The following is a 24,813-nucleotide window of genomic DNA, read 5'->3' on the forward strand; positions in this document are numbered from 1 at the left end:
GCGAGCGACATCATCCCCCATACGGCTCTGGATAGCGTCATTATTCAAAGTTCAAAACCCTCAGAACTGTGGACGGCAACGTTAGTTCTGATTTTCGCCACGCGCCAAGATAGCCTTGTCGCATAGTGATCTTGACTCTATTGATGACAGATGAAATTAAATTTCAATAAAACGTACCTAGTGTCAGTGATCACCATAGATTATCTACTATTGATCACCACCCCATAGTCCATTGTCACATAGTTATATACTCTTTGTTCAATGTTTTTTCCGTTTTTTCGTAGGTGTTTACTGTTTGCGGCATTTTTCTGACCATAAAAATAATAAATATATCTAATTATTATTAACTTTAACGAAGAATTTTGTGGTATATACCTAAAATACTTTATCAAATAGTGCTAGTGAAAATATTGATGTTATCTAGTCCTGTACCTAACATGGACTTGGAAGTCAAAGACCTATAAAATTGGCGACCTATTTCTTTTGTACCCAGTTTATTTTCAGGTTTTCTATTTATTTAACTTTGTTCTGGATAAATACTTTAGTTTCCTTATGTCCTAAATTCGGGTCTTTTGCATTGCCCATATTGGTTATTCGTTTCTTTGTACTTGAAATTTATTGGTCTTTAAAACACTGATAATTGATAAATACTATTATAATCTAATGGTTTATCCAAGAAGATCCACCTCTAATAAATAATTCATTTTGTATTTTTTAGTCTGAATTGTGCTAAGTCAAAATTGCGCTGGATAAAAAAATGCAAAACATTGCGAAGATGATAACAGAGCAGCTTCGCAATCCAAATGAGCTAGACATAAGCCTGAGGATGGAGTTCGGACCCTTTGAAACCATCCACAAGTGGAAACGTATGTCAGAGTGCTATGAATTTGTTGGAGCAAGGTATGTAAGAAGCAATATAATTATGCCTAAGTAATTAAACTCCTTGCTTGTCTTGAACCCCAAAGGTTATGAATTTAAATTTATAAGGCTATTATAAATAATAATGTAGTGATGTTAAGCCCAATAAATCAATTTAAGTACAAGCACAACTATGGCACTCCCAAGTAACACAAAAGTGCTGCATATCAACTGATTCACCGTCTGGAACCGATTCATTGGAAACTTTAGCTGCAAACGTGCTATATAAAAGCTGAATAATAGCATCCTTGGAAGATATAACTCTGATTTGGCCACAAATTATTCAATAACTAGCTGATTAACTGCCTACAACTGCGTTATATCAGCATTATATAAGCATTAACAAAGGTAACAGTTGCCCCAAGAGGTGGAGCTCCACCCACATTAAGAGCTTCCAAGACGGTCAAGCCACTTGACATCAAGCATATTGATAGTGGCAATTGTAAACTTAAAATTACATTTAAACATGTTTTAATGTGAATTTACAGGAGAAGTAAACATACAGCAGTTGCTTACAAGGATGCCATCTATGTGTTTGGCGGGGACAATGGCAAGTCCATGCTGAACGATCTCATCCGGTTTGATATCAGAGAGAAATCATGGACTAAGACTCTGTGTATGGGCACTAATCCTCCACTGCGGTACCATCATTCAGCTGTGGTGAGTTAGCCATTGACACTTTTACACATATAACACAATTGGGTATTTGACAACATCAAAGATAAATTATTTCTCAGTGATTATTAAATAGAGGGTCTTCCAAAATACGTAAAATCCACGTCCTTTGTTAGTTTTAAGTGTAATAACCATTTTAAATTATCGATTAAACTCAATAAGTACGTCATTACGATGGGACGTCACATTCCAGTATTTCATAGAATATCACATACTAAGTGCGCGTTTTGAAATTTGATAAAAAGTCACTGATTTGACTAGTTACACACGTACCTATTATATGCGACAGGTTGAGATAGCAATCTGGGTGGAAAGTGGAAACGCCCTGCCTCATACCCCGATTGTCATCGCTACCTGTCGCATACTATAGCTTGATCAATATCTGTTGAGTGGAAGGCATAGGCAGCGTGCCCTATATTATTGGGCTTGGCCATTCGAATACAATATACCTATCTACAAAAGTTAGTATACTTTTAACTTTATGTTTGAATGCAAACTGTTTTGACTTGCAGATTCACAGATCTTCAATGTTTGTGTTTGGTGGCTACACGGGTGATATATTAGCCAACTCCAACTTGGCCAACAAAAATGATCTATTTGAATACAAGTTCCAAACTGCTCAATGGGTACAGTGGAAGTTTACGGGACAGTAAGTAATGTTCAAACTTGTTAAGAAAATTGTACAATATCCATACTAATATAAATGCGAAAGTGTGTCTGTCTAACTGCTGTCTGCTGTTTTTTCACGGCCCATCCGTTCAACCGATTTTGATGAAATTTGGTATAGAGATAGCTTGCATCCTGGGGAAGGACATAGGCTACTTTTTAACACGGAAAATCAAAGAGTTTCCACGGGATTTTTAAAGACCTAAATCCACGCGGACGAAGTCGCGGGCACCATCTAGTGTATTATAAATGATCTAAGTTATACCACATACAAAAAAAAATATAATAACCAAACTTTATTGACTTCTATGATGTAGAAAGGTGTGCCTAAGGGCTCTTTTCTGGTGACGCCGTGCGTTGCGCGTCGCGTGGTGCGTCGTGTCGCGCTGTTAATTGAGACATATGGCCAAGTATGAGAGCGTTTATGCAGAAGCGTTTGCTTGTTAACTGGCGTAGCACACGGCGTCACATGAAAACGGCGGACACCGCAGCAGTGCATGCGACGTTATTCGTAACGAGACCATAATATCGCCATATGTTTGTGTTTTTGCGTGTGACGCCGCGGCCACCGATGCTGGCCCTGTCTCTGGCGTCGCTACGTTTCTCGCAACGCCTCTACATAAACGGAGAATCACGTGACGCACGGTGCGACGCGACGCATCTCCAGAAAAGAGTCCTAAAGAGTAAAGACGTGCTGAGATTCAAAAGATATGCCCAAATTAAAACTCTAGCTATGGCAATGAATGGTAATCTTTTTTAGAGAGCCAGTGCCCCGATCAGCGCACGGAGCTGCGGTGTATGACGATAAAATGTGGATCTTCGCAGGTTATGATGGAAATGCCCGGTTGAATGACATGTGGACTCTTAATTTAGTGGTAGGTGGAATAAGAATTTTAGTTTTACCTATTCATGCAAAAGTGCATTCCAGCACTCTTCAAAGATGACTAACGGCGATCGGCGATTCTATTTATTCTGTAGCTAACAATTTTCGGAATAACCTAGTGTATCCAAGTGGGCGTAGTCTGTCTGTCGGTCTGTCAAGAAACCTACAGGGTACTTCCCGTTGACCTAGAATCATGTAATTTGGCAGGTAGGTAGGTCTTATAGCAGACATTCGGGGAAAAATCTGAAAACCGTGAATTTGTGGTTACATCACACAAAAAAAAATTGTGGTCATGAACTAATAATTAGTATATTCAATGTTCGAAATAAGGTTACTATATCAAGTGGGGTATCATATTCTCTTCTCTTCATCTGTGCATTCTAAAACAGATTTTTATTTATTTTTATGCATCATAGCTTTTGAATTATCGTGCAAAATGTTGAAAAAATACGACTGTAGTACGGAACCCTCGTTTCGCGAGCCTGATTCGCAATTGACCGGTTTTTGATAATATGCGGCCATCCTTTAGCCTGGCGTGTATGGCCGCACTTAGATGTTCAAGTCACTGTTGTTCACAGGGTGAAAACCATCAATGGGAGTCGGTGGAGCAGAACGGGGAATGTCCGCCCACGTGCTGCAACTTCCCGGTGGCGGTGGCGCGCGGCAAGATGTTCGTGTTCAGCGGACAGAGCGGCGCCAACATCACCAACTCACTATACCAGTTCGACTTTGAAACGCTCACGTGAGTTATATCCAACTACGCCACCGTCAAATTAATGCTATAGTACACGACAGGTCGAGATGGCAATCGGCGTGGGGACGCCCCACATACCCGCACAGCCTTCTCCACAGCTAACCCGGTGGCGGTGATATTGTCATCTCGACTACTATACTTAGGCTTCTGTCGCTTCCTATACTTAGGCTGAGATATATAGAACGCACTATGACTTTGCTCAGATTTAAGACACTGTTAAAACGAGACAGCGTTATATCACTGGCAAATATCTTTCTCGTTTTAACTGAAACTTAAGTCTGCGCAAAGTCTAAGTTCGCTCTATAGATCTCAGCTTTAGTATCATCATTGTGCTTGTATCCTATTGAGGCGAACTCTTTCACTTATCCCTGTCAATGTGATATCACATATAATCACATTGCTGGTACCCTCAGTAGTCCTCAGTCCTCATTGTGCTTGTTCGTATAATGCGTGAGTTGGGTACAGCAGCCGGCAAGAAATATTGTACATCGACCTTTAGAATGAGATTTCGGCTTTGTAGAGCGTTGTTTCTGCATTCATACCTATGTAACGTTTTGTCGGTCTCAACGACATAGACAATGGTGAGATGCTACTAACGTCGTTGTCTTGTATGTCCACAGTTGGAGTCGCGTGAACACGGAGCACCTGCTGCGCAGCGCGGAGCCGGCGCCGCCGCGGCGCTTCGGCCACGTGATGCTGCACCACGGGCGACACCTGTACGTGTTCGGCGGCGCCGCGGACAGCACGCTGCCCTCCGACCTGCATAGCTACGACCTCGACACGCAGATGTGGTAAGTTGCAAGTGTGGTAAGCTGCGTGATACGGATCTCCTCGTCCCTGATTAGGCCATGGAGAAACTCATGCATGACTCTGCATCTATGACTCCGTGGCGTCTCCTGGATCAGCTCCATGCTGCTTTTCAGCTGGTAACCTGCCCCCCAATTGTGTAAGAATAACCATTTCATGGCTATCGCAATCGTCAAGAATTCTGCCCTTTGATTGGCTGTGAAAAAATGTAAACAGCGAATCAACCAATCAAAGGGCAGAATTTTTGCGATAGCCATGAAATGGTTATTCTTACACAATTGGGGGGCAGGTTACCAGCTGAAAATCAGCGCTGCATGTTCCTTATGCAACAAGGCATACTGCATAATGCTGTGCTGGGACCCTTTTTCGGGTTGTGCCACACATCATCACATGACAGTTTGTTCCGGCGCTTCTTTTGCTTGTTCTCAGGTGGAAGAAGCGCTGGAATAACCAGCTCTTAGTTCTAAGATGTGATGTGTTAAACGTCTTTTCTTTCATCTGAGTGACCCCATAGTTAGCGATTGCCATAAATTTTAGCGAAATGTTTTTTTTAAACTACTGAATTCCCTCCATAGGACGTTGATCCAACCGGCCCCGGACTCACAAATTCCGCCGGGTCGCCTGTTCCATGCGGGTGCAGTGGTCGGGGACGCGATGTACATTTTCGGCGGCACCGTCGACAACAACGTGCGCAGCGGCGATTTGTATCGCTTCCAGGTTAGTTGTAGCTAGCTGACGTTTTGACGATCGACAAAACATCTAGTCCTAAAACAGTTCAATGTTCTACTAGTTTACGTCAACAACTGAACAGCGTTATAGTTATGGTCTGAATCGATCTATAAAATTCAATGTTTCCTGTTCGAGACCAGCTATTTTTTTAATTCGGTTTGAAGGCCCAAAAGCATTTTTGATCCTGCTTGAAGGGTGAAAAGTATTTGTTATCCTGCTTAGAAAACCAAAAATAAAGCATTTGTGATCTTGCTTGAAGGACCAAAAGTATTATGTGATCCTATTCCAAGGACCAAACGGATTTGTAATCCCGTCCCAAGGACCAAAAGTATTTGTGATCCTGTTCGAAGGACCAAAAATATTTGTTATTCTGCTCAAAAGACCAAAGTATATGTGTAGTGATTAAAATGAGTGTTGCCCAACTTGATAGTTTGTTTTTATAATTTCTCTCCTACAAAAATAATGCAGTACTGATGATTCATATAATGACTAAAGTTAGGTTTATTTCGCAGTTGTCTAACTACCCCCGGTGTACTCTACATGATGACTTTGGGCGCATTCTCAAGTCTCAACAGTTCTGTGACGTCACACTTTTGGTCGGAGTGGATCAAACTGCGATATTCGCTCACCAGGCGATGCTCGCTGCTCGATCCCAGTACTTAAGAGCTAAGATCAAGTAAGATAATATAAATAAAATAAATAAATAAAACGTTTATTTTTCAATCATATAGTTACACACATACATGGGTTTGATCTTGAACAATTAGTGCTTAATATTATGAATGTTACATAATATGCTAATTTTTTTAGAGTTCCTTACCTCAAAAGCAACCCTTATATGATCACTTCATCTTATGCATGTCTGTCTGTCGTATCTGTCAAGAAAAGGGAATCGACTCCTATAGGGTACTTCCCATTGACCTAGAATCATGAAATTTGGCAAGTAGGTAGGTCTTAAACAAAAACAAACAAAACTTGACCGACCAAAAAATCCGAAAAACATGGGTTACACCACAAAAAAACTCACCAGGCATGGCTGCTTGGTTCCAGTACTTAAGAGCTAAGATCAAATAAGATATTTTCATTGGTCTAACTATATTTTATTCACGTTACGATTTCGGTAACTATTTCAGCAATAATAAATTAGATATCTGCAAATCTTTTGAAAGCTGGCAATGGTTGAGACTTGAGTTTAATTAATAGAACGCTTCATAACATATTATTATAAGTTATAACAATAAGTATTTGTAATAAGAATAACCTGTTTCTTCAGACTCAAATTGATTGGTGTAAAATGTAGTTCTATCCTTCTCACGATGTTCCTTGCAGAAAAGGATAGCATTACATGTACCTATAGGTTGAAATAACAATCGGGGAGGGAACGCCCCGCACACCAGCAGAGCCCCCGCGCTAACCCGGTGCGGGTGACGCGCGGGTGTGCAGGGCGTCACCCGCCTTATGCCCCGATTGCTATCTCGACCTGTCGCGTACTATAGATTTATCAGTTTAGAGGTTTGAGCATTCCGTTTCCCAGAGAAGCAAAAGAAAATTTAGCTAAACGCATAGCAGAAGGTGAAGAGGAAGCGACCGCGGAGTGCTCATACAAATCCCGACCGCAGCTGACGATCAAATTGCCCGAGGCAACACCCGAGGCGTTCCGCATGATCCTCAATTATATATATACGGATATGATCGATCCTACGGAAAAAGGTAAGTTTTAAAGAGCTCCCGAGACGGTCAAGTGGTTTGACGTCAAGCACGTAGATTTGTTTTGCGTGATCAAGCTGCTTGATGCGCGCTTAATGCGCCCGTCAAGCGGCTTGATCAAGCAAACGGCACTTGTATTTGTATTTATTTATTTTTTCGATTTAGACTTATAAAAGCGCTTACGAAAGTCAGATCGGCACAGTACAATACAATAATAAAATAAGTGTACAAAATATAGCATATATAGAATCTAGATAATACTAGTTAAAAATGGCTTTTCTCTTACATCGAACACTGTTCGAATAGCGCGTCAAGCAAAAATATAAAATCGCATCAAGCACGTAATTGCTTGACTCAAGCATCAAGCAAATTTTCTAAACGGTCAAATGCTGGACGTCAAGCCGGTTGACCGTCTCGGAAGCGCTTTGGAAATTAGAGAATTTTCATAATAATGCTCTCTTTAATAGCTTAAAGTTACGAAACCATCATCAACATTCGGCATTACATTATTTTTTTTTCAAATGTAATTATTCAATATTTTTGAACAAACTAAAAACCATTTGAAATCATTATTGAGTAAAGTATGCCTTGTCGTCGTTAGTTTTGCAATATGGGAATTCTAGTTTTGTATATGGTTTACTAGCTTATGCCTGCGACTTCGTCCGCGTGGACTACACAAATTTCAAACCCCGTAGTTTATCCCCTTAGGGGTTGAGTTTTCAAAAATCCTAGCGGATGTTTACGTCATTATAGCTATTTGCATACGTTTTACCAAAAGGTTTGTCTAAAAACTTGTCATATACTTTTGGAATATTGGGCTATAAAATTTATTCAAAGTCAAACGTTTTATTCAAAATAGACAATAAATTACACTTTTTGATAGTCGGTTGTTGCATTTGTAAAATAATGATACAGCTACGAAGGTTCCAAACGCGCCCAGGTTTGAGAAGAGCCCACAACAAACTCGGCCGAGTATTCTTTTTATTATCGCTAATTTACAAAATCACTTAAACTTATTAGAACTATCATAAAGCCGTTAAGCAACTTATTCCCAAGCTTTCTTATCATTTAAATAATCCTTAACATTGTAATAGGATTTTTCAATAATTTTACGTTTTATAAAAACTTTGAACTTGTTGAGAGACATCTCCAATATGTTTTCCGGAAGCTTATTATAAAAACGTATTTAAGACGAAGACCCGGCGTCGACTGCGAACATCCTGCTCGTGATGGAAGTGCTGCGTCTCGCCCTGCGCTTCAACATCCCCCGCCTGCGCGGCCTGTGCGCGCGCTACCTGCGAGCCAACCTGGACTTCAGCAACGTGCTGCAGGCGCTGCACGCGGCGCATCACGCCAACCTCAGCGGCATCAAGGAGTACTGCTTGCGGTAACTCCAAAAGTTAATGAGGAAACCTTTAACGAGCTTCAAAAAGGAGGTTCTGTATTCGAAGCGTACACCCAGAACACTTAACAGTTGTATCACAAGGGTCAATCCACAATGACATTAAAAATAAAGGGATAATATAATAAATCGTGCAAAAACATGAAAACCCAGCGCTGGTCTAAAAAACATATTCCTTGTCAGATTCGTGGTGAAAGACTACAACTTCACGGCGATCGTGATGTCGCCGGAGTTCGACCAGATGGAGCAGAAGCTGATGGTGGAAGTGATCCGCCGCCGCCACCAGCTGCAGCCCAAGCTGCCCGCCAACCACGACCAAGACGAAGAGGTCATCGGTGAGTATTGAGAGGAGGAAACAACAACAAAAACACAGGCTCCTACTCTATAAACCGGAATTCTGACCACACTGGTCGCAATGATGAGAACAATACTCCATTTGTGGTCAGAATTCCGCTACTCTATAGAGTAGGAGCCTGAGATCGGGCGCAAAGTTGACCAGAAGATGTAGTGTTTACTCTCAACTCAATACCAACTCTTTCCATTTGATCGGATTGAAAAGCGGCCAGACTGACTTGTGAATGACCCCCTTGTTTCTTCGTGGGTTTCTTTTAGCACTTAGATGTAGCCGTTCGTTATACGTGGCTGTGCGTTGTACCCCTAATTAACTCCTCTAAACGGCTAGTGTACTTCAACCACCAGTGCCAGATTTTTCTTTTCAAATAATATATGCAAATTGTAGAACCAACTTTCTTCGACGATGTTCTCACTAGATTTCAACTTGGGTTATTCAAGGGGCGAATCAATACATTCCTGTAAAGCCAGCCATGCGTTAATTTATTTTGACTAGAAAATGATAATAAAGGTTTAAATTTGATTATTATTACTTTATCAGGGACAACATTAGAACAAGACATGTGCGTATTTGTGGGCAGCGGGGGCTTAGACTTGGCTGACGTAAAGTTGCGAGTGTCGGGCGCCATGAGGCCGGCACATCGTTCCATACTGGCCGCGAGAGCTGCCTACTTTGAGGCCATGTTTCGATCCTTCTCCCCGCAGGACAATGTCGTTAATGTGAGTAAATAAAAATACATTGGTGTGAATCTATAAAAATACTTTTCATTTATGATATGACTCATCTACCAACGCACAGCTCAAACTACTGGACGGATCGGGCTAAAATTTGGCGTGCAGATAGCTATTATGACGTCGACATCCGCTAAGAAAAGATTTTTGAAAATTCAACCCCCTATAGGTGTAAAATAGGGGTTTTAAATTTGTGTAGTTCACGTGGATGAAGTCGTGGGTACAAGCTAGTAGCATAATAAACTCTAAATGAAATCCGAAAACACGCTAGAGATAGAAGGAAGAAATGGTGTTGTAATTCAGAAATGAATTTCTCGTTAGATACAAATCTGCGATACTGTGCCGTCAGAGGAGGCGTTCGAGTCTCTGCTGCGGTACATCTACTATGGCGACACCAACATGCCCACGGAGGACTCTCTGTACTTGTTCCAAGCGCCTATCTATTATGGTGAGTGGATATAACTTACACCAGAGAGTGTGCCCAAGAACTATTTGACCTGGTTCCTCCTTCACTGGTCTACTATCGTATTCGTACCGCAAGGTCTCCCGTACGTAGTCGAAATTCCATGGACACGTACGAAGCGATTTGCCTCCTCGTTTTTATTTCGAACCGCTAGAATATAGAACGCCCTTGCATCAGTTTTCCCCTCTAATTTTAATATGGGTCAAGTCAAGTCAAGAGAGAATTGTAGATTAAAAAAAAATTGCCATCTTGAATTTTAGTTTAACAAGAAGTTTTTCAATTAATCAACAAGAATATTTTTTTCAGGTTTCACCAACAACCGCCTCCAAGTGTTCTGCAAGAACAATCTACAGAGCAATGTCTCGCCAGAGAACGTTCTAGCGATTCTGCAGGCGGCCGACCGCATGCACGCCGCCGATATCAAGGAATACGCGCTCAAGATGATTGTGCACCATTTTGAAGTGGTAAGTTCTGTACTTACTACAGAGTACACAGTATACTTGGCATTGCATTGAATGGCATTTCGACTTTGCAGAGCGTTCTCTCTGTCACTCATTTCTATGTGACGTTTTGTCGCTCTCAACAACAGAGACAGTGCTCTACAAATTTGCTATCTCCTCTTACTTTTGGGCGCGTACTGTACGTAGTATTCCACGGACACGTACGCAGCGATTTGCCTCCTCGTTTTTAATTCGAACCGCTAGGATATGGAATGCCCTTCTAACATCTGTTGTCCCCTCCAATTTTAATATGGGTACCTCCAAGTTAAAAGTGAATAGGCATCATCTAGGCTCGGCGCTCCATCTTAGGCTGGCATCATCACTTGCCATAAATTTTAAAAAAAGGAAGTGGGTAAAAGTAGTTGGCATGTGTGTGCTGCACTTAGAGGAATGATGATGCGTGGTAATCTATGACGTCCATTTTCAATTCCAAGATGTCTGTTATTTTTTGAAGAAATCTATTTTGGTCTGTGGACTACGAAAATGACGTCCATTGTCAGTTTCAAGGTGGACTTGCTATTTTAAATCGGAAGTTTCGCTTCTTTCCTGTACACACCCATTTTTAACTGGCTTTTTACAGCTTTGACAGGTCTGTCAAAGCCGTAAAATCCATACCTACCTACCTATATACTGTGTGCCGCCAAACGATTCATTCCGATTCGATGCCGCGTAGAAACCAATCAGGGGCATGACCTTACTTCCATTTAGTCTAGTTCTGCATCTTCACTTACCATCAGGTGAGATCCCCTAGTAAAGGGCTAACGTGTATCAGAATAAAAAAACATAAAATAAGAAGGTATTCGTTTGTGCCGATACTTTAAGTAACACGCTGCCAGAGTATTTAGCACTAAGCTCTTATCCCAGGTGGCTCGTCAAGAAGCAATCAAGAACCTCGCGCAGCCGCTGTTGGTGGATATGATCTGGGCGCTGGCAGAGGAGCCTCGCTTCGACACGCCGCTTCCCATGCAGCCGCGCTCCCTCCCCTCATCCTCCTCCGCAGACGCATTTAGCGACGACCCAGACTACGTGCGATATAGGTGCGGCAAGTAAACCCTCATGGATCGTCGTCGTCTTCAACTTTTACTTTTAAATTGCCTATCAGAAAGGTCGGTTATATCCTGGTAAAATGGTTATTACACTTAAAACCAACAAAGGACGTGGATTTTACGTATTTTGGAAGACCCTCTATTTAATAATCACTGAGAAATAATTTATTTTTGATGTAGTCAAATACCCAATTCCTTAATCTAAGTAAATAGTGCAGTTTGCACCTGCAACCACTCAATGTTAAAGAGAGACATTTGCAACAAGACTGCAAGAGATATTATAGAGATTCCTATATGAAGTTTATTTTACTTGTTCCTAAAATAACTTTAAATCTAGTCTGCATTTCATTTCATATCTTAAGAAAAATAGTAATATAAGTAAGAATGTTAAGAAAACTAATTTCTTGTTAAGATAATTTAATCATGTTAACAAATTTAATTAAATAAGCTAATAAATTATTCCATTATAGTGCTGATGTTTTATTCCTCTTCATTCATACTTGTCCTTGATGTCTTTCCATAGTTTCTGAAAAAAAAAGTCAATTAGTTCTAGCAACAAAACCTATCTACACATTTATTTCTTTTTTCTGTGTTTTTATAAATTGTATCTTATCAGTTAGTTAGTGCATATATTTATTTAAGCATTGTTGTGTACACATATTAAGGGTTACAGCTTAGATCTTAATCTATTGTTTTTTATTTTTATTTGGTCCATTTAAAGCTGAAACCTGTTTTGTGTGCCTTTATAATAAAATAAATAAATAAATATACATCCACTATATATTGAAGTTCAAGGGACTAGTTATAACAGGCGTCCAAGGAGCACGCCAGTGTGCTGTGTTTCTGGCCCTTACGAAAATTGTTTAAACGATGACAGTACTTGACAAAATAATCTGTTCCATAGAAATTCATACAATTTTAGTAAGCACCCGAAACAGCATACTTACTGGGCATGCACTTCACACTGTCTGTTATTACTAGTCCCTAATTAGTGTCCTGTGATCGTGAAATAACTGCTCCTGTGATCGTGAAATAACTGCTATCTACTATAGGGCTATAACAGACAAGTAGAGAACTACACAAGGAGTAATTAAGATTTATATTAAAAACCTGAATCTTTTTGGTATAGTTGCTAGAAAATGAGTTCTCATGCACCATTTTAACTCTGTGTCAAAAGTTAGGGTCACTTTATGCTTTTGCTCAAAGCACTGATATGGAACTAGCGTGGTCACTACAGTCCCTCTGGCTCAAGCAGATGTAGTTACTTGTAAAATGTTATTCCTTCTATATTATGTTCGCTTCGGCTTATTGTAGCTCTCGAAACTTATGTACTATTGTAGCAATCTAAATATTAAATGTGAAATAAAGCCAATGTAATATCTTAAGCAAGGTATCTTAGGAAAAACGAAATTACATAACAAAATACTTACACCCTTGTTTATGCTCTCAAATAATGAAACTGAAATTAATTCGAAGGTTCTTTCGAAGAAGAATGTTCCGCCTGCTACGGCTAATGCAAAGGTTGATGTTCTTTTAAAAACATTGCGGTTTAATGTCGCCCACAAAGACATTTTAAAATATATTCGCTCAGACAAAATTAAAAATTTTGAATAACCTCACAAGTCGTAGACTTCCAGCCGTCAAAAATCAGAAATTGTGAGTCATAGACTAAGCCTTTTAGCTTTTTGCTTTTTTTGTTCTCCAACAGCGCCCCCCCGTCAATGTCACCATTCAAGTCCCAAGAGAGCTCAAAGCATAGATTATCTACTCTCAAAGAGAGCCTTGTCTTCTCTTGTCTTAGTTTAAAATACTCTAAGGCCTTGTCGCACTGTATATCTGTGGTCAAATCAAATGTAGAAACCATGGACAATATATTTTTAAATGTCCTACACACGACCTAATTTGATTGGTATCAATGAAAACTCGGACTAAAGTTGGAATGGAATAATTTCGTTACATCTTATTTTTTAAAGTAGGACACTTGCTTGTTTAATGTTTCGTTTAGGCGTTTCTTTAGGGATTGAATTTTCAAAAATCCTTTAATAGTGGATGTCTACGTAATAATAGCTATCTGCATGAAATTTCAGCCCGATTCGTCCAGTACCTAGTTCGAGCTGTGCGTTGATAGATCGTCAGTTAGTCCGTCACCGTTTCCTTTTAAATATTTAGATTTCTAAATGGCTGCCCTGAAAATTAAAAAGTGTTATATCTTTTGTGTATGTTTCTTATATACAATAGTACGGAACTCTTCGTATGCGAGGCCGACTCGCAATTGCCCCATTTTTTATGGAAGTTAGACCTTAAGAATACACAGTTATAGACATCCTCCTCACCTTCTACTCGCTCCTCTTTGCAAATAAAATTCTTCTAGTGCCCTACCTACATTTTCTCAAACAAATTAATCAACACTTATCAGGAACGACTGGGAACGACAATAAAAACACTTGGCTAATTATGGGCAAAATATATCTATTTACATTTTAAAATGCTGGTAATGAACAATATACATAACTTAAAAATAATATGAGTACCAAAATCAAGATAATATGCAAAATGCTGTGTACTACTAGACCGGCGGCTTCAACTCGTAGTAAATTCAGACAAAAGCCACAAGACAATATTAGTTACGACGACGAAAATAAAAAAGCAAGAAACTTAGCCATAGAACACACATGTTAAAACGCAACTCTAGAGAATTTGTTTGGAACGTGTAAAAATCGCAACTCCAGCCCTCGACATGGTGCAGCTAAATTAAGTACCCACCTTAAGGGCTACTTCAAACAAGACATGTTCTATGAAGCTGGCAAAAATGAGAAGCAGTCCACTAAAATTTTTGTTTGGAATAATTGTGGTGCGACTAGTCTGTTGTGGCTGTAATTATTGTTTCGCTCGAGATGCTCCAATTGGTCGATCATTGAGCTAAATTGTGTTGCGACACGCCACAAGTCTGGCACCTACGATTCCAGTGTGTTCTAGGCTTTAGGCGAAGATGGTTCGATTTAAAGAAAAATTACATAATATTATAACATAGTCACTTCATGGCCAGCCTAATTATTGTACAAAGTTCTACGGAATGGATAAATTTGAACAGTACCAAATAAATAATTGATACATTTCATTTGTGAGCAAAGCATTTTTATGGAAATATCCAATCTAAATAAACTTATATGAAAATCTAAAATATCTTTGTTGATATTTACAGGACATTTTGGTATTAATTTCACACTACAAATATTAAAGGTTCTGGGTAATATATTTAACTCTACCCACCCTATTTCTGATGCATACATGTTACAATTACAATACAATACTAATGATCCCGAAAATTAGTTTTGCACTGTGTTCCTGACTCCTGACTGGAATTGAGTGCTAACATAGCAGTGTAAGGTTATATTAATATGCTAAATACATTATTTTTATTAACAGAGTAATATTTAGCTATAAAAGATGAAATAAACACTGAAATATTGTATTTATTTTAAGGACTGATTCAAAATACTTGGTTTGCTGACTGTGTTCAGAAAAATAGATTCACACGATGCAAACCATCTGTGGTAACTAGCCCTAAATAAATACACTATTTCAGTACATAATACAAAAGAAAAATAATAAACCTTTTATGTTTAAATACATAAAACATTGTTGCTAATTCTGTTACTGCACACAATCTCAAATGACAAATCAAGATGTATAGAATCCTTCTTATTCACTCTATATGAAGCTCTAAATTTAAGCTCAATATCTTCCTCCACATGCCCATCTTGTGAGATTGTAGTGGTCTCTTCAGCGGGAGGCGGGTTCAGAGAACTGTTAATTTATATTCAAGATTGTGTGTAATAGAATTAGCCACAATGTAAATAAATTTAAATTTTATCACCCAAATGTACTTTACAAATAATTATTATAACATTTATTTAAAAAAATGCAGGTTTAAGATAAAATGCATAATTGGATTGATACTGATATATAATCTTTAGATTAAATAAAATAATCATATAATTTTTATGCAGAATGGAAAGTATACTTTGCCAATTTTTAATTAAAAATATATAAATAAGTAAAGGAATATTTAAACGAGAGATTTCAGGTTACACATGTAGTCCCTAATGTATTTCGACTGGCAACATTTAAAATTAATTTACAATAATCATAATAAATTTCATGTTAAATAATAAAAACATACCATAATACTTTAATTATAACATGTTCATGTTTATAATAATACTATTGACATTAGAGTTTTGTGTTGACATTACTGGTTTAAATTCAAACACTGGATTCAATTGATTTTATCGTACACTTATTAATTTACTGCTCTCTCGCTCGCACATGCATTGTGGCTAAAGGTCATCGCTGATTTGCACCCCTGCACGCCTTAAGCACAGTACAGTACGCGGCCAAAAGTGATGAACATCGGCCTTTAGAATGACATTTCAGTTTAGTAAAATAGAGCGTTGTCTCCGTCACTCATACCCATATGACGTTTTGTCGGGCTCAACGACCGAGACAGTGCTCTACAAATCTGATCTCCTTCTAAAGATCGATGTTCATCTCTTTTGGCCGTGTACTGTACACAGCTGTCATTTCTGAGTAAAGTCAGCTATTTTGTTTAGCCTTTCTAGAGATTGTACCATGTTAGAGCATTGCCGCAACAGTGCGGCGTAAATCAGTGACCAGCAAAATAATGTTTAACTTAAATGTCATTAAAATACCTCTAATGAACAGATAGTTTTTACATGCAATCGTTAAAATGGTGGGGTGTCAATACATGACAAAACACCATTACGATATGAAAATAAAAATGTTTAAATTAATTGTATACATTTATATCTAGCAACTTTTCGCTTATCATACAGACACTCCATCACATAAAAGTTTTTGATTATGAGAGTACAATTTATACACATTAACTATGCATTCATAATAATCCTAATGTAATTTTTGGAGTAAATTATTTATCCGTAATGCGCCTTAAACTCGAGATTATTCAACCCAGCACAGACTTATGTCAAATATAAAGGGAGAAAAATGATATGATATAGTCACTTGAGGTCGCCACTTTACACTGCATTTACTCAAGCACAGCACTTGGCTTATAATGAACAAAATTAAGTCGATAAGTCTGTACAAAAAAGACTCCTCATGCGCCATTTTAACTCTATGGGTCAAAATTAAGGTTTACCTTTAAAATTAAGTACTAAAATCGTACTTTGACACAAAGTTAAAATGGCGTGTGAGAAAATAGGACCCTTATAGGATCACTTCGTTCTCTGTCTGTCAAGAAAACCTTTAGAGTACTTCCCGTTGACCTTGGATCATAAAATTTGGCAGGTCTTATAGCATAAGCAATAAGGAATAAATCCGGAAACCATGAATTTGTAGTTACATTACAAAAAAAATTAAAATGTGTTAATGAACAAATAATTAGTATTTTCAATTTTCAAAGTAAGATTACTATGCCAAGTGGGGTATTATAATGAAAGGGCTTTAGCGGTACATTATAAACAAATTTTATTTATTTTTATCTCTATATATAAAAATGAATCGCTAAATGACGTGTTGCTGATCGCAAATCTCGAGAACAGCTGAACCGATTTCGCTAATTCTTTTTTTATAATATTCCTTGAAGTACGAGGATGGTTCTTACGGAGAGAAAAATTGAAAAAATTGCCTGAAAAAGAATCGACTGTTAGGCGGTACGAAGTTCGCCGGGGCAGCTAGTATATAATAGTTTTTGAATTATCGTGCAAAATGTAGAAAAAAATACCCGAGTACAGAACCCTTGGTGCGCGAGTCTGACTCGCACTTGGCCGATTTTTTACGCATTATATCATGTTATCTAAGTTACTTAGCAGTGTTGATATTTGTTAAAAATTGTACTGCCTTTTTGACAAATAAAAACAGATACATACATTGATTATTATTAATTTCGGTAGTTATTAGTTGAACATGAAATGTGGAATTTAACTATTGCTTTATCTTTTACCTAGAAACCATTTACCATGATGCTCATCATACTCTTTGATTCCCCGGGATAAAAAGAAGCCTATGTTCCTCATTGGGATGCAATGTATATCTGTACCAAACGTCAAAATCGGTTAAACGTATAGACTGTGAAACAGACACACTCGCATTTATAGTATTAGTATGGATTCTAGAGTGCACTGTGCTGGAATAGTGTGGCAAGACGCTAGTGACCTTCTCTACATAGTATAAAATAAAGTCGCTTCCCGCTGTCTGTATGTATGTATGTATGAACGCGTAGATCTTCGTTCGTTTACAGCTTTAGTTTAATTCTCAAAAAAATTTGAGATCCCTAGAGAAATTGAAATAATGTGAATTAGGTTAGGACAAAAATCCTCTCATCCGAGGCAATGACACCTCAATGACGCCACATTAGTATCTACATTGCACCCATGCAAAGCCGGGGCAGGTCGCTAGTTATGTATAATGCAAAACAATCAATACGAAACATGCACCAATATTATTGTTTAATTAGATTGTTTAAAATTTTAAACCAAATTGGAATTATCAGTAACATAATATTATAATAAAGAATTGTGTAAAAAATTAGGGTATTCAATACATTATTTCACCAAAATATGAACACATGAACTCAAAATTAGTTCACAAAGGCAAAACAGGGTTTTACAGGCTCTTTCATATTATCATATGACCTATATTGTATACTGTCTGTCTGTGTGTGACATTACAATTATCAATTACATTTTCTTAAAATTTCATATTAGCAACAAAATCTTACTAAATAAATATTACCAATACTGTCATTTGTTTTGCATGTTTGGAATGCAAAACATTGCCATAAAATCTATTCAATTCAATTATTGTTTTACATTCAATAATTATTACTATCATCATAAATTAAAATGGATATTTTCCCTATTACAAGTTTCCCAGAAGGATTGTGAGTACAAATTTTAGACAAGTGATGTAGTGTAGTGTGGGGAATATGTTAAGCTCTTTGATAATAACAGTAACACTGCCATGATAATATTCAACAGAGATCAACTTACATATCAATATCAAGGTACAAAATTCCACTAGTTTCATAAGACTAAACTGTTATACTGCTGATGTCAAAATACACTTCTTTGTACCTAACACCAACAAAAGAAGGCTTCTATTTCATTGGTAAACGTTATATGGCTGAGGTACATAGTGTCCTGCTAGGGTTGTGCAATCATCTCTCAATTTGAGCATCGTGTAAGCGACATCCCTGGCTCAGGTGCCATATTGTGTGATCACTAGCAACATTTCTTCTTTGTTTTGTGGTTCTTCCTTATGTGTACGGTGTCATTTGCTGTTACATTCTGTCGCTCTTTCATTTCCAATTTTGACCTCAATACCTGAAATATTTATAAATATAATGTTACCAAAAGAGTATATTATTGGGTTCACATTATTTTATTTCATTGATAGGGGAGTTAATTAATGGGGAAGTGCTCTAAGGTTTGATTTATTCTCACTGAACCACAAACAAATAAAACTGATTGCTTTTTTCTTACAATGCCCAGTGAGGTGGGTTAGTCCAGTACAGTTGGATTCAATGTTTTTGGCGGCCGAGAAATTAGTTGTAAGAGCGGGTCTGCAAAGGTACAGTACAGAAAGACAGTGACGGAAAATATAACAGTGACCCAAAATAATGCAACTTGTGCATTGTTCTCAGCTACCAAACAGATTGCATCAAACTGTATATATAGTATGTGCAAAACAAATAGTCCAATCTGAAGTTTTTTTTTTAATGTGTTCCTTCCTTTTTTCCTCCGACATGGTGGTCGGAGACTTTTGTAGGACTCTCCAATCTAAAGTTGCAACAAGGCAGTTATTTTAAAAAGAATATTAGCCATGTTAAATGACTAATATTCCCCTTTCCTCTCCAACTAAGCGTCAGGCTTGTGCTAGGAGTAGGTACGACAATAGTGCAAAGGGGCGGGGTTTGAACTGTAGTCCTTTTGGTTTTCAGTCCACTCCTTTACCGGTTGAGCTATTGAGGCTTCAACTTCAAAGGTTATAGATTAATGAATAAATGCGCTACTAAGATACGAAAAATCTGTTGTTGAAATAAATGTGTTGCTAATTGGTTACGAATGTAGATATAAACATGATTTTATCCACAATTTTTTTTTGTTTAAATTGTGGTACCTACTTTATTTATTATCACAATAGGTACACAAAATCTAAACTTAATTTTCAGATTAAAAATGTGTTGTTATCATATTCCTAATGTTTCCTGTTGGAAGATACTACTGTACTTTAAAATCTTTATCATTACAGTTTCATCATTTAGTTTATTGTTGGGTGTATACAATTAAATGAATGCTATCTAAGAAATGTAATTTTATTATTAAAACTAGCTTATGCTGGCGACTTCGCCCGCGTGGACTACACAAACTTCAACCCCCTATCTCACCACCTTAGGGGTTGAATTTTCAAAGATCCTTTATTAGCGGATGCCTACATCATAATAGCTATCTGCATGCCAAATTTTAGCCCGATCCCTCCAGTAGTTTGAGCTGTGCATTGAGAGATCAATCAGTCAGTCAGTCAGTCAGTCACCTTTACTTTTTATAAATTTAGATAAATACTCACCATTTTTGTGATAGTCAGAAACATTTCCTCAACATTAATGTTTTCCTTTGCACTGGTTTCAAACAATGGTATGTTCATTTGGTTGGCAAATCTCTGGGCATCCTCTGTTACAACTACTTTCCTTGATGGGCAGTCATTTTTATTACCAACTAGAAAATTAACATAATCTTATTGTTTACCAAGTTATTGTATTGAACACTACTACAACAATGGAACTGATTCTTGTGCACACCAAAATTATGCATCCTCTTCTTACTAATGAATTTAGAAAAGGACAGATACAGTTTGATAGTTTGACAGTTTTAAATTTAATTTAGAGCTGTCAAACCTCGTGACTTTAGCTGCCAGTCGCGAGCCTATTGTTTAATTTATAGCGTGCACTAAAATTTAGAATGTAAAATTCATGTTTAGCAATATTAAAAAAAAAAGATGCAGATAGTCTAAATTTAGTTTAGAGAAAGACAAGAGAATCGGCGCCATTATCAGCATGGATTTAGACAGTAAGATTTTGAAATAAATTCAGTCTTAATTGATTGGTTTTTGCATTATGCATTAAATAAACATACACACTAGAAAACAATTTTATAATAGTTACATAGTACCTACAAGAATGTCTAACTCATTACCAAGCCATATCATTAAAAATTGTTAGTTAATAGGTATTTTATATGTTTACATTGATTGCTATAAGCAAAGTTATTTATAATATTCAGAAAAGTTAAAATGACTCATAACTTTGCTCTTGTTTATAATATAATCATCAAAACATTATCTCTGCTCTAACTATAAGCAGCTAATTCTCTATATATAAAAATGAATCGCTGAATGTGTTGCAGATCGCAAATATCGAGAACAGCTGAACCGATTTCGCTAATTCTGTTTTTATAATATTCCTTGAAGTACGAGGATGGTTCTTACAGAGAAAAAATTATTAAATTGCCTGAAAAAGAATCTGCTGTTAGGCGGTACGAAGTTCGCCGGGTCAGCTATAGTTACTAATATTATTAGTAATTACATTTTCCTTCTTTTTCAAAATCATAAACCAATTTGTACCTAAACTAAGGATTACTTTCTTATTTTAGGGTTCCATATCTCCAGAGAAAAAAGGAACCCTTGTAGGACCACTTTGTTGTTTGTCTGTCTGTCAAGACAAGAAAATCAAAACCTATTGAGTACTTCCTGTAGACCTAGAATAATTTCTTGTACGATAAGGTAATACCTTTTTGGGATTTTTAAATCAGAAATGGGTGTCTAGTTCTTTAGTTAGCAATTTTTTAGTTTGTAATATACTGTGCGTTTTAACTAAAAAGAGTACTGCCATTTTTTTTTCTTGTTCTTTATTGTTGAAAGGCATAGTACCTACATTTAAAGTTGTTGTTTAATAGATATTTTTTGTTTGTATTACGTCACTCTTCTTTTTCTTTTGTTATGTTGCTCTTATCCCAAATAAAGAATTATTTGTTTGACATCAATTAGGCAAGATTTTAACAAATACTTAATATCTGTGCTAATGCTTAGGAATTACATATTTGAAACTTAATATTGAACCAGCTTGTCACCATGACATCCCGTTCACAGAAATTCCCTTCATAGTATAGGTTTACTTTATCTATACATCTATATATTAATATTATTTATTTATTTTATATCTTATTAGAACGGCAGTGCCACTTACGCTAACTAGATGATTAATAATAAATTTAAATACAAAATAAAGGTACAAGAAAAAAGACAAATTATAGCTATCCTACTTCCTAAATGCATAATCTCAGATTTCTAGACTCAGCAGTTTGAGTTGTATGCTGATGTGAAGCCTTTAAATATAGATAGGCACTACATAAACAGAGCTTATGTTGTTAAGGTTTTAGTAATTCAATAACATTTTGGATTTCTCACCTAAGACTTTGTTAACGACATCGCAGTTCTGTTCGATCTCATGCAGCCACCGCTTCACATTGGCGAAGGACTCGCCGTTAGTAACATCGTAAACCACGATGACTCCATGAGTCCCCCGGTAGTACGTGCTGGTAATGGTTCGGAACCTTTCTTGCCCCGCAGTGTCCCATATCTGCAGCTTCACCCGCTCACCGTTTATCTCTAAAGTTCTAATTTTGAAATCTACACCTATGGTCGTAATGTAACTACCGGAGAAGGTGTTATCAGCAAACCGCAGTAGGAGGCAGCTCTTACCTACACCTGCAACACAAGAACACAGTTCCAGTTTCCTCTGAATCGGGGACTCGGGGAAAGTCATCATCACTCGCGTACACATCAGGCCTCGCCCACTCACCACTGTCACCGATAATCAGCAGTTTGAAGAGGTGGTCAAACTCGCGAGCCATTGCTTTTGACATGAGTGACTGCACCCCTAACTGGTCATGTGTTTAACGATAACGACAATGATTTAACAACAACTCCTATTATTGAAAAATTGATTAAACGCATGCCGTAAAACGTTAGCTTGCGTCACTTTATAAATCGTCCGCCATTATTGTCCTTCCTGTAATTTCTTTTCCGTTGGTTTGCAATGTTATTGGTCTGTGGTTTGCATGACAAACACAGACTAAATACCTATTTTCTATATAAAAATAAATCCAGATAAAAATAAAAATTACCATTTTGATCATTAAATATTTTATTTTGTTTTGAGTATACTACTGTCACGTTACCTACTTATTACTATAACTACCTATTTGTAAATATTAACTTATTTTATGATTGAGTTGAGATGGTTGAGGGTAATTTTTTGAGGTCTGGCTTGATAACCAGAACCCAATGCCATGAAGCCCGTTAAGAAAAAAATATCACCATCTATTTATCTCTATGCTATAATCTGTCATTCATGTTTCATGTTCATTCGTGTTCATTTCATTTATCCACAGATTTATCTGTGTTATTTATCCATCATTTACTAATATAATTACAAAGAAGTTGGAAGTACTACTACTTAAATAAATAGATTAATTATTGGTCTCGCTCATAGTCCTTGTTCTGAGAATATAATCCTATCTCTATGATATAATCCTACTCTATGATCATTTAGTAGTATTATCTATGAGTATTATATTATGGTGTCAAGTCAACTGTCATTACTCATACTCATTTGTTGTAGATAAAACGGTGGATAAAAGTTTAGGTGTGGTGAAGTGTAAAATACTTTTGCAACGAGATGTCGGCTACTTTAAAGCCTTATTTAACGGCTGTACGCCACACACTTACATCTGCTATGTGCTTAGAACATTTCTCATCGCAGGTTGTCGAAAGATATAATAAACCAGAGGTGGAAGTTGGAACAAGCAAAGAATTGTTATTGAACCCTGTGATCATTTCGCGGAACGCTAACGAGAAAGTGCTGATAGAATCATCTATTAACTCCATTAGAATAAGTATTATGATCAAACAAGCAGATGAGATTGAGAAGATTTTGTGTAAAAAGTTCATGCGTTTTATGATGATGAGAGCGGAAAACTTTATCGTACTTCGACGGAAGCCGGTGGACGGCTATCACATCAGTTTCCTGATCACGAATTTCCACACTGAACAAATGTATAAACACAAATTGGTCGATTTTGTGATATACTTCATGGAAGAAATTGACAAGGAGATAAGTGAAATGAAGCTTGCAGTGAACGCACGCGCGAGAATTTGCTCAGAAGAATTCTTGAAAAGATTCTAATGCAAACTCCGTAGTATGATTAATATGTAACATACCTAGTTGTAAAATTCCAGTTGTAAGCTCGCCAATTTGTTATGAATGAAAGACTGTTTTTGTGCTCTGCAGTATATATCAGTATTTAGTTGAGATGTATTGCATTTGTAATTTCTTTATTTATTGTTATTTTACTAATATAGTACTCACTCTTTGTATTAACTATAGTAGTCTGGCAATAAGTATGAGAAAATAATAAGCAGTCCCTGGTTAAATATGAGGAATAGCTAGATTTATAATAATGATACCCTGAAATTTCATGTATTATATTTATATTGGAAAAGTTATGTGGCCACCAAACATTTAGCAGCCATCCTTATTTGAAGCCCTAAAGTAAGGTTGTCACAAAATTTCAGGGTATGCTTTTTATTTTTTAATACAATTTTTATTGCTATTAAGTTTTTATTTTATTATTTGATCAAATATTCAACACTTAAAATGTGACATTTGAACTTATTTGTATTATAATAATTAATAATAATAACAGTTTTATTTTTTTCTTATGAAAACCAAATTAAAATTACTTAAATAATTTTGTTTGTTTTTAGTATCGCACTTGCCATACATCACATACAAATTTCCCTTCTCAGTATTTTATAGGTACATAACCACAAATTTAAGTATTTATCACAACTGAAGATAATAAAAATCTAGATTATATTCAGATAAAATAACATGGACAAAAAAGGGACACATTTTAAAGTCTCATTAAAAGGCAGAGATTAATCAAATTAAGAATCATATTATTATGTATTTAAATATCTGAAAAAAAAATATCATACAATAATTTGAAATTTTTTGAAATATTGCCTTTGAAAAAAAAATGTTTTAGTATAAAGTCAAGTGTTTATGTACAAAATT

General features: G+C 36.9%; 4 protein-coding genes across 5 annotated transcripts; 2 read left to right on the forward strand and 2 right to left on the reverse strand.

Annotated features, from left to right (window-relative positions):
* The first annotated feature begins 227 nt into the window (after nucleotides 1–227).
* Nucleotides 228–12,102, forward strand: Lztr1 (Leucine zipper like transcription regulator 1). Of its 2 annotated transcripts, none has more exons than XM_069501066.1 (16): nucleotides 228–367; nucleotides 719–900; nucleotides 1,407–1,578; nucleotides 2,106–2,242; nucleotides 3,020–3,134; nucleotides 3,721–3,884; nucleotides 4,517–4,687; nucleotides 5,279–5,420; nucleotides 5,945–6,108; nucleotides 6,967–7,142; nucleotides 8,331–8,526; nucleotides 8,725–8,876; nucleotides 9,434–9,612; nucleotides 9,946–10,072; nucleotides 10,394–10,551; nucleotides 11,452–12,102. In XM_069501066.1, the coding sequence occupies exons 2-16, from the start codon at nucleotides 758–760 to the stop codon at nucleotides 11,635–11,637; spliced, it is 2,382 nt and encodes a 793-aa protein (XP_069357167.1). In that variant the 5' UTR covers nucleotides 228–367; nucleotides 719–757; the 3' UTR covers nucleotides 11,638–12,102. The 2 variants fall into 2 exon arrangements, with proteins under 2 accessions (XP_069357167.1, XP_034827610.1); XM_034971719.2 differs by having other exon boundaries at nucleotides 264–504.
* Nucleotides 12,034–13,272, reverse strand: ox (ubiquinol-cytochrome C reductase complex subunit oxen). Its single transcript, XM_034971756.1, has 2 exons — nucleotides 13,064–13,272; nucleotides 12,034–12,159 (listed from the first exon to the last, which is right to left on the reverse strand). Exons 1-2 carry the CDS (start codon nucleotides 13,202–13,204, stop codon nucleotides 12,124–12,126), a joined length of 177 nt encoding a protein of 58 aa, XP_034827647.1. The 5' UTR covers nucleotides 13,205–13,272; the 3' UTR covers nucleotides 12,034–12,123.
* A 1,197-nt stretch (nucleotides 13,273–14,469) lies between these two features.
* On the reverse strand, nucleotides 14,470–22,758 carry Rab35 (RAS oncogene family member Rab35). Its single transcript, XM_034971750.2, has 4 exons — nucleotides 22,534–22,758; nucleotides 22,140–22,439; nucleotides 20,244–20,392; nucleotides 14,470–19,000 (listed from the first exon to the last, which is right to left on the reverse strand). Exons 1-4 carry the CDS (start codon nucleotides 22,595–22,597, stop codon nucleotides 18,899–18,901), a joined length of 615 nt encoding a protein of 204 aa, XP_034827641.1. The 5' UTR covers nucleotides 22,598–22,758; the 3' UTR covers nucleotides 14,470–18,898.
* A 587-nt stretch (nucleotides 22,759–23,345) lies between these two features.
* On the forward strand, nucleotides 23,346–24,797 carry Arpc4 (Actin-related protein 2/3 complex, subunit 4). The gene has a single exon (XM_034971752.2). It carries the CDS (start codon nucleotides 23,413–23,415, stop codon nucleotides 23,917–23,919), a length of 507 nt encoding a protein of 168 aa, XP_034827643.1. The 5' UTR covers nucleotides 23,346–23,412; the 3' UTR covers nucleotides 23,920–24,797.
* The last annotated feature ends 16 nt before the right edge of the window (nucleotides 24,798–24,813 follow it).

The sequence above is a fragment of the Maniola hyperantus genome, chromosome 9 (genome assembly GCF_902806685.2).
Source record: "Maniola hyperantus chromosome 9, iAphHyp1.2, whole genome shotgun sequence".
Classification (NCBI taxonomy): Eukaryota; Metazoa; Arthropoda; class Insecta; order Lepidoptera; family Nymphalidae; genus Maniola; species Maniola hyperantus.